Genomic DNA, 11,021 nt, shown 5'->3' on the forward strand with positions numbered 1-11,021 from the left:
CAAGAAGACAAACCAGGAATATTTTACTTAAAGACGCCAAAGAGGACTGAATACTTTCATTAATTACATTCATTTAATTCATATATACATCAAATGCAGTTGTCTCGATTTTTTTATATTTTATGAGTGTCTGTATTACTCTTTTGGTTGTTTAATAAATTATCTTTTACTGGCCTTATGATTAAAAAATTGAATTGGCGCATTAATATATAAGTAATTATTTTTATTTTTATATACAAGTCGAGACCTTAATGACAATATAACTAGGGACGGCAATGGGTACGGGAATATCGGGTCTCAAGCTCGAAACCGACCTGTTTTGGACGAGTTTGGGTAAGTTAAACAGCTCTGGATCGAATAATAGGTTTTAGTTTCTAGAACCGGATGGTTCTGGGTCGGATTACGGTTCTTATTGAAACCGATCCAAAACCGATCTGTATAAATATATTATATTTAACATATATATTAATTTTCAATTTCATTTATCAAAATTTCAATTTCCATATTGTTTATTCTCATTCATCCCTTTTTTCATCGGTCAAGTTTTTGTATTTAATTTCTCGCAAGTCGTATCTAGTACATAAAAGTTAAAAATACAATAAATTAAATTAGATAAGTTTATTATTCACTTTATATCACTTGTAAAATGTTACATTTTAATTTTGAGATTCTTTTGTTAAGATATACAAACAAAATACTATGAAAGTTAAAAAAATATTAACCTTTTTATTTGATGTTAACGAGTCTGGCGCGTCTGGCGGGTCAGGATCGTTTAAATCGAATATAGATCGGGGTTGGTCTAGATTTTATATATTTTTTGCGGATCGATTCTCGAATGTATGCAAACCTACTCCATAACCAACACGTTGTCATCCCTAAATATAACCCGAGTATTTTTTTTCTCCCTAAAATATTCATTAGAAAAAATGCAGTAATAGTTAAATAGCTATGACAAATATTACCATTAAACACTTATACTATGTGGTAATTACAATTCCAGATTGTTTCCTTTTTTTATTTTTTTTTTTTGCTTTTTTCTTTCTTTTCTAAATAAATTCTGTTTATCCAGATAGTAAATGATACATAAACAAGGCCAATAAAGGTGGGAACAAATAAACATCACCAATAAAAACCCCCCACCTTTACCACTCTTATAAACAAAAACAAATTAGGCACGTGCGCTCCACGCGCGCGGCCGGCAGCTACCAACTTCCACCACCGCCACCACGCCGCCTCTCTCCGGCCGTGAGTACACGAACTTTCGATGACTTTCCACAACATCGCCTCTCGAAGATCGACACGCCACCGGAATATGTTTTAACCGAGACTCTTTTCCCGCTTTCTTCCTTCCAACAACCTTATTAATACTCTTCATCTCCGCCGCTGCCGCCACCGGCTCCACCGCAAGTCCGCCGTTGCCGGCGGCGGAAAAGGAGCGGCGGTACTTAGCACGACTAGACTCGATGTAATAATCGAGCTGCTTCGAAATCCTCTCTACCTCGTAGTGATCAAGAAGTGAATTATTGCCACTAGACGACGACCGTAGTTTCGGGACTTGTCGTACGTTATTATTATTATTTCTCAAGGCTTCGAGCTTGTACCTTGACGGTTTGGGATCCGTTTTAGTCCTCGAAGCGTCGAACTCGCGGATGGGTCGACCCTCGGATCCGGATCCAGATCCGTGTTCGTACCATGCCCATGCAGCCGATTTTACTAAAGCCAATTCATCCTCTTCCACGGCGGCGGCGGTGGTGGTGGTGGTGGTGCCTCTACTAGGTTTTCCTTTGTTCTTGATGAAATTGTTCATGGTTGAAAAAATGGACTATATTTTCAATTGGTTGGAATTTAATATATTAATGAAGAGGTTGGAATAGTATATATGTGTGGGAAAATGAAGATCCACGGTATATATATATATATATATATATATATATATATATATATATATATATATATATATATATATATATATATATATATATATATATATATATAATAGTGAAGTTGCATGGCTGTCACGATATCTTCTACCATTGTGTCTGTGGTAGATTATGATGTTTTAATTTCCTTTTCACAATGAAAATGTATTTAATTTGGAGATGTGTGTGTGTGTGTGTTGTCATAACATTTAATCGGTGGGTCATTTGAATTGAAACTTATTTGTTAGGTGAGTTATTATTACTAGTAAATCTTTTAGGGGATCGAGTTGCAATTTTGCCCTATATATGTCTTAACTTAAAAGTTTATTTGTACTTTCGACCCACTTGTCTCGGCCGATAATGGATAATTAACCGACTCATATAGTTAGGTCGATAATTTTAGCTAGCCATATATAAATGAGTCGGTCGACGATTTTCAGTTTATTCAAAAGTTGGTTGGCCGATATTACCAGACCAACCGGCTTTTTTAATTATAAATATCTAATTGTAATTCTTGTTTTTTTTTAAAGTTAAAAGTAATATATAATAGAAGTCAAAACTCGAAAATGCAAAACACAAATTTATAAACTTCTACGTACTATTTCTATTTTTTAATAACTTATTCATATTATTCATTATATATTTACTTATTGTAGAAATTCAGTAAATTAAAAAGGACTCTTAATTTTAAAGTTGGGATTTTTGCAATATAAATTTTCCCAAAATTTTGAATATTTTCTTAAAAAAACTTTTAAACACATCTTATTAATTATTGTAAAAAGAAAAAAATCAATAATTAGATGACCGATAATATCAACCAACCGACACAATTTTTACCCGACAAAGTTGATTGTATCAACCATTACCAGACCCATAATAGTCGGGCCGATAACGGTTTTTAATATTCAATAAAATCGGTTGGTCGGGTCAGATAGGTAATTGTCCGATAATTACCTGACCCGATCCATGCCCAACCTTAGATATATAAGTACATTAACTATGCCCAACCTTAGATATATAAATCATGAATATATATATATATATATAATTATATATATATGTAGCATCAATTATATTACATAAATGAAATAGTTCAAAATATCATGTACAGCTTAAGCATGTGGTTATGTGAGTATCATTTAAGGTATCGTGTACTAGAAACTGTGTGCACCATTTTGGCATCTTATGACCAAATTATGAGTTGTAATGTCTCAATCTAGGTTTCGGTCTGTTTCTTGTTATAAATATATATGTGGGGTCCAAGTCCAACCATATATTTTGTCAACTATTTTGGCTATATAAATGTACACTATTTATGATCACAAGCAGTACAATTTTTTTAGCCCGCATGAATATACCTCAACTGGTTCGTGGGTGGTAAGATTTTATGATTGAATATTGACAACCGCAGTGTGGGAATTTCTACTCGAATGAGGGTTGGTTCTTTGTGGGCACCACGTTCAGGTCGGCTATCCTAATGGACCATTGAGTCTCCATGATTTACATTTCTCTACCAAATAATTTCCAGGCTAAGGGATAGAGGCACCGGAGGCGAGGGATTTCGGTGCAAGCAATACAATTTTTATTTTTGTCGTTAGAATCATATAATAACTCTTCAATTTAATTCAATATCTGCAGTGTTCAATAACTTCATAGAGTTTATGTAACAAGAATTATATATATATATATATATATATATATATATATATATATATATATATATATATATATATATATATATATATATATATATATATATATATATATATATATATTATATACCAATGTGTAGTAATAGTATGCCACTATTTATGGTTAAATGCAATTTTTATCGTACCTATAATAAAATTAGTGGCGAATCCAGAATTTTATTATTGTGGAAGTGTTGTATTTGTTGCCAATTTATGAAGTGGGAAGCTAGACAAAAATTTACACATTGATCTTTTTCTTATTTTTTGGAACAAAGTGATTTATTGTTGTTGAGTGCAACTGATTGAAAATATTAAGACGTGAAAAATTGATTTTGTCTAATGTGTAAAAGTTAAATACTTTAAAATGAGAGGTTTTTTTTTTATAATTACACACATAAAATATTACAAATATCTAGAAATTTGGAAATTAACAAAATCATTTGTAATTTTGGAGGGAGTTTTGGAAAAGAAAATTAGGAAAATTTTAAGAAAAAAAAATCTGAAAATATTAAAAGAGTGGTGTGTAAAGATTACTTGTGAAGAAGGGTGGTGAGATTTTTGTTGAGGTGCATACCAAGTCTCACATTAGTTTAATATGGGAAAGATCACTCCTTTATAATGAGGGGATATTAAATCTATTGTATGAGGCATTTTGGGGAAACCCAAGAGCAAAATTAGTTGGGTTCGGCCCAATTCGGACAATATCATACCAATGTGGAGTTTATCCTATTGCCGGAACCCTCGGCGCCGAACAAAAAACGGTGAGCTCTAGGTGGGAGGCTCGTTGATTTTATTTATTTCTTTTATTTGTATTATATACGTGTTCATAAAATTTGGCCAATCTATAGTATCTTTATTGTTCAAGTTAATTAACAAATTGCTTTGATAATTAGAACTGTGGCTAGAAGAAAATTCGAGTCAATCTCATCGTATTAAATGTATTGGCGGGAATAGATGATAGACAAACTATATTCCTTTTGTATCTATTATCGGAACTTGATCGTTAATGCTTCATTTGTTAATTATTAATTATCATAGTCATATCGTGACTTAATTATGCGTATCGAATTGCAATTTGCAACTCATTGCGAAGTTATGTTATAATTAATTTTGCATTCTGAAAGAAAACGTTCCACTCTACATAATTCTGTTTAAATTCTTTTGAATTCATTGAATCATTTTCCGCGTTCAGAGACGTAATTAATAATTCATTAAACTTACTAAATCCGGGATTTTATTTCAAATAAGTACACATATTAAGAAGATGAAATTATAGACTTTTTGTTACTGAACCCAATCAATAATTGTATTTTTTTCGTAGATAAATAACAAAACCAAACTCTACTACTTCGCTCGGATAAAAATGAGTTGTGATGCAAAAAACTCTTCGATCGCTCTCATCAAGAGTCATATCTCATCTAATCGAATTAAACTTCGTATACGAAAGTGTTGAATCCAGGTAGAGTACCTAACTTTACATATAATTCGTTCTGTCTTTCTTCCTATAACTAAAATTCCCACAAGGCCTAATGACAATTAATTAGTCCCATACTTAGCAAAGTATGTACGTAATGATCATAAAGTGCACATTAATTGGATACCCTATTTATATAGTATATAGCAACGCAATAGCTAGCACCATTACAAAAATCCTATCCTGTTAAATTACGGTTGGAAATAATCAAAGATTTCTTTTTTTTTTTTTTTTTTAAAATACAAATGTAAAGGAAAATAGAAATTATTTATTTATAAAATAATCATTTAATATAAATTGATTTTACATAGAATTTCTGTTACCCTACTCAATATTCTTTAAATTATCCTGTCACAGTCGGCATAGTGGCTATTTATTAATAAATAGATCCACACAATAAATAGTTTTACATAAAAGGACAAATGAGGTCTAAAAACCCATCAATGATAAATCTTACTCCCTCAAATTCTAATAATTTCAATTCATGTCTCAAACTCATGATTCCAATTTTACCCTGAATTTGACTAATGTTGACTTTTTTTTCTCTCTCTCTTTTTTTTCCTCTTTTTTTTCTGAATATTGTTTCCTGCAGCCGTTCAACGGTGTTAATCTCCTTTTTTTTCATTTAAAATTTTTCAAATTTTTTTCCTGATTCTCTAATAACCACACTTTCTACTCAGACCCGAGATTTCAGGGACTATATACTAGGAGAACATACAGGACATTCATGCAATCAAAGCAAGGGGTGGAATCACTAACTCTAAAGCACAAACACTCACTAGATTTCGGTATGTGCAGACGTTGCCTCCTTTTGTGATCTTTGATGAGGTTCGTAGACAGGTCACAACACAAGCGGACATGTAATGAAATCCCAATGATGTATTAGGTTTTAAGAACTATTTTGGATACAACTCATCCTATTAGCACACACTCATGTATGCCAATGTCACTATACCATAATCGATGAGACGCGGCATCACATACACCAAGTGCTAGTCTCGTAAGAGAAAGACCAATATCCTTAGCATTGACTAAGAACTAGTTTAATAGCCATAGCAACTAAATAATAATCTCACAGTTACACTTAATGAATCCATGGTACAATTATAGTAACTATAAGTTTTATATCTATGCACTTGCCTGGGACAACAGATTTAACATGCCAAAAATAGTTTATCATTAATACGGATTATGATATTATTACAAGTAAAAATTAAAAAAATAATAATAAAATAAAAAAATTAAAAAAAAACTAATAAAACAGTCACAATTTAACTTGTTGGTCACCTATTCTAATGAGTTTATCCCAACAAATGAGACAGAAAAGGTACTGCCAACATCGAAGGACAAGTGGTGCACAAACAGATAAACCTGCAACAAATTATTACTCATGGAATGTTATTTTTAGCGGAGTTGATTACATCCAATTATAATCGATAGTTTCGTTTATTTGCGATAGGCTTCTTCAATAGATATGGTGTCACAAATGATTTTGATTTAATAAAATGAATACTCCAACATAGACTTAAACTTTGAAATTTACTAATTGGTGAACCAAAGTACTTCAAAAATAAGTTTAAAACAAAGATCGACAACTTAAAAATCATTGTAAAGTACATTCAATCCAACAAATTTATTTTTTGTAAGTTCTAATTATTATTATTTTTAGTCCTCCAATGATTCTTATAAATAAGGAGTTAATTGCAAATATCAACCAACCGTGTCAAAGAAAACGCATCCGTCTCTCCATGTGTAAAAAAATGAAGGCATCAAGGCCCCCAGAGGCAAATCGTGTCTCTCGCTCGCGGGTTATGCGATTTTTTGTGCTATTTTTATAGTGAAATGACATAAATACCCCTTTATAAATAAACATTAAATCAGATCGATTTAATCATAAATAAGAAATTTTATAGGACCAATTTGTGAGTTTCAAACTTTCTTAAAAGTCCTAATTCTTTTTTTTTTCAAAAAATGGCAAAGCCAACAGCCGTGGGCACTACCTCCACCGGAGTAGTCCAAAATTCTCTTCAGTCCTACAGCTCTATCGACATTGGCAGCCTCACGAAGTAGTGGTGTAGAAAAGCTAGGAACCGCACCACCAAAGGAGATCGAGATCTCTCTTACTCCACATTTGTATGATATTGTCCAGATTGGGTCGGGCCCAACTGGTTTTGCTCTTGGGTTTCCCCAAAAGGCCTCATACCAATGGAGGTGTTATTCCCTCCTTATAAAGGATTGATCTTTCCCATATTAAACCGATGTGGGACATTGTTTGCACTTCAACAATCCTCCCCTCGATCAAAGGACCACATAGATTGGACCACAAAGGACCACCGAACCTCCCCTTAATTTGCGTATGGGGCTCAACATCATCTTTGTTCCGCGCATCAAGCCTCGAACAAAGGATCACATAGGTCAGACCACACAAAAGATCACCGAGCCTCCCACCTGGAACTCGTCGAGCCACCTGCCAGTTACGCACCGAGAGCTCACCATTTTTGTTCGGCACAAAGAATTCGGGAAGTTCACACAGTTTCCAGCAATTTCCACCATATGGTTAGATCTGGGCCATAGCTATTATACCACAGTTAGGTATCCGCCCGGAGAAAACAAACAACACAAAATCAAAATGCTCATATTTTATTAGGAGATAATTAAAATATATAATAAGATTAAGTTGCTGAAAATTGATAAGCTAGAAATTCAAGTCAAATGACACCAATTACTGAAAAACAACAATCAAGAACAAATAAACATAAACATAGAAATCATTAAACAAATCAAAAACCCCTAATTAATAATAACCAGAATTGAGAATTACTGCATTAGTGCAAATTATAGAATTAGCAACAATTAAAAAAAGGAAAAGAAAATGAACCGTCGGCAGCATACAAATTCTGCTATGGAGAAGCTCCGGCGGCCGTTCGATTTCCCGGCTCAGTCCTCGTTCTCTAAGTCCTCGTCCAAGATCCAAGTGGGGCCTACAAACATCCACGACAGCCACACACACGCACACACACAGTGTATTCCAACGAAAAACAAAGAAAACGAAACTCAAATTCAAACCCTAATCTCACCGGTTTATCCCTAAAGAAGTAAGCTCGAATTCATCGAAAAGAATCGAGCTTTGCTTCTCAAAAAAGTTTCTTTCTTTCACTCTTTTTTTTATACTCAAATACACAAAGTATTCTCCCTGTTCTCGTCTCTTTTTCTCGGTTTTTTTTTTCTTTTCGTCCCACACACAGAAAGGGAATAGGTACACTTATACGTCCAAAATCATCCACCAAAGTCACGAAGAATAAGGAAACAAATCACCAAGATTTGTTAAGGATAAGAAGAAAGATTTGTTGAGAGAAAAAAGGGCAGATTTGAAAACGAATCTGCTTAAAAATGAGAGTAGTAAAACGGTGAAGAGAGAGAAAAGGGAAAACTTAGTGAGATTGGGCTGACTTTAATTTTGGACTCAAATTGTGTGTGGGCTGCTTATAAGTGGGTTGCAAGGTGGAATTTTAATGGGCCATTCACAAAGAATTCATTTGGGCCACACTCTACAAATCTCCACCTGGCCAAAATGGATCTTCGGGACCTTTTTAAGAGAAAACGAAGTCATCATTGTCGTATGACACTACCTGCACTCAAAACACAAAGTTAGTACAAGTTTAAAAAACAAAACACAAAGTAATGCAAAAAGCAAAACACAAAGTAATGCAAATAACAAGCAAAACACAAAGTAATGCAAATATTCTAACACGTTAGAATACATCACCACCACCAAATATCATATTGGCTAGATCCATAGGTTGGTTTTTCTTAGGCTTGGGACAATCACTAATGAAATGATTATGTCACCGCAATTAAAACACCTTCTATTATTAGGATTAGACTTCGACTTACTCCAATCTCCACCATTTTTTTCTTATTTTGATCAAATTGACTAGAAGAAGCCTTGTTGTTTTGAAAGCGATTAGACTGACTTCCTTTAGTAAAATTAACCTCACCAAATGATTTATCCCTATCAATTCACAATTCAAGCTCTTTGCTTTTCAAAGCATTAATCACAGTATCTAAGGTAATCTTATCTCTATTATACTTATTAGCAGACTAAACATCATTATAAATATCATGAATAGCATTCAAGAGCACAATAGGGGTATAATCATCAATGTTCTTATCACCGGTTAATTTAATATCTTGAACTAACTTGGTAAAAATATCCATATTAGCATCAATATTTTTGCGCGAGTCCAATTTAAATCCAAAAAACTTTTCAAGCAAAAACATTTTATTGGGCAAAGAATTTTCAACATAAAGCTCTTCCAATTTATCCCATAAACTTCTAGCAGAATCATGTTTTCCTACTTTTCTAATCACAGAGTCACTTAGATTAAAGATAATAGCAGAATAAGCAAGATCATCAAGTTCTTCACGTTTAGCAACAGTTATAAAAACCTCTTCACTTAGAGAAATCGCTTTAAAACATTTTTGATGGATTAAAATGCCTTTCATTTTATGTTGCCAAATAGAAAATTCACCATTTCCATCGAAAGGAGCTAAATATAACATAGACATAGATCCCATATTCCAAGTATCACAAAGATAGCAAAAATTACAAAGATTATCAAATATCAGCAAGATCAACACACAGAAGAATCACAAAGATTCAATATTCTTTAGCAAAATCGAATCACAAAGACTCACAAATTTTCAAAAAATCACGAAGATAATCGAATCACAAAGATTCCAATTTTTCAAATATCGCAAAGATAAAGAATCACACAGATTCACACAAAAAAATAGCGGAAGCAATAAATAAAAGAATTACCAAGATTCACCAATAACAGGTATAATTATCACAAAGAATAAATCAACTCACCAAGAGTAGAAATTTATACCAGAGCGAAAACCATGGACCAAGGTTTCGTACGCCGCTCCGAACAGACCCTTAACAAAGCTCTGATACCACTGTTGGGTATCCGCCCGGAGAAGACAAACAACACAAAATCAAAATGCTTATATTTTATTAGGAGACAACTAAAATATATAATAATATTAAGATGCTGAAAATTGATAAGCTAGAAATTCAAGTCAAATGACACCAATTACCGAAAAACAACAATCAGCAACAAATAAATATGAACATAGGAATCATTAAACAAATCAAAAACCCCTAATTAGTAATAACCAGAATTGAGAACTACTGAATTAGTGCAAATTAAAGAATTAGCAGCAATTAAAAAAAGAAAATGAAAATGAACCGTCGGCAGAACACAAATTCTGCAATGGAGAAGCTCCAGCGGCCGTTCGATTTCCCGGCTCAGTCCTCGTTCTCTAAGTCCTCGTCCAAGATCCAAGTGGGGCCTCCAAACACCCATGGCAGGTGCGCGTGCGCGCGCGCGCACACACACAGTGTGTATTCCACGAAAAACAAAGAAAATGAAACCCAAATTCAAACCCTAATCTCACCGGTTTATCCCTAAAGAAGTAAGCTCGAATTCATCGAAAAGGATCGAGCTTTGCTTCTCAAAAAAGTTTATCTCTTTCACTCTTTTCTTTCTACTCAAATACACAAAAGTATTCTCCCTTTTCTCGTCTCTTTTTCTCAATTTTTTTTTCTTTTCATCTCACACATAAAAAGGGAATAGGGTGCACTTATACGCCCAAAATCATCCACAAACTCACGAAGAAATAAAGCAACAAATCACCAAGATTTGTTAAGGATAAGAAGAAAGATTTGTAGAGAGAAAAAAGGCAGATTGGAAAACGAATCTGCTGAAAAACGAGAGTAGTAAAACGGTGAAGAAAGAGAGAAAAAGGAAAATCTAGTGAGATTGGGTTGACTTTAATTTTGGACTCAAAAAATTGTGTGTGAGCTGCTCATAAGTGGGTTGCAAGGTGGAATTTTAATGGGTCTTTCACAAAGAATTAATTTGGGCTACA

At 33.4% G+C, this 11,021-nt stretch overlaps 1 protein-coding gene across 1 annotated transcript; it reads right to left on the bottom strand.

Moving 5' to 3' along the window:
- Positions 1-932: 932 nt before the first annotated feature.
- LOC105959414 (uncharacterized) lies at positions 933-1,900 on the bottom strand. The gene has a single exon (XM_012983519.2). The coding sequence runs from the start codon at positions 1,805-1,807 to the stop codon at positions 1,169-1,171; it is 639 nt and encodes a 212-aa protein (XP_012838973.1). The 5' UTR covers positions 1,808-1,900; the 3' UTR covers positions 933-1,168.
- Between the last annotated feature and the right edge of the window lie 9,121 nt (positions 1,901-11,021).

This window comes from Erythranthe guttata, chromosome 11 (genome assembly GCF_056151865.1).
Source record: "Erythranthe guttata isolate IM_541 chromosome 11, IM_541, whole genome shotgun sequence".
NCBI lineage: Eukaryota > Viridiplantae > Streptophyta > Magnoliopsida > Lamiales > Phrymaceae > Erythranthe > Erythranthe guttata.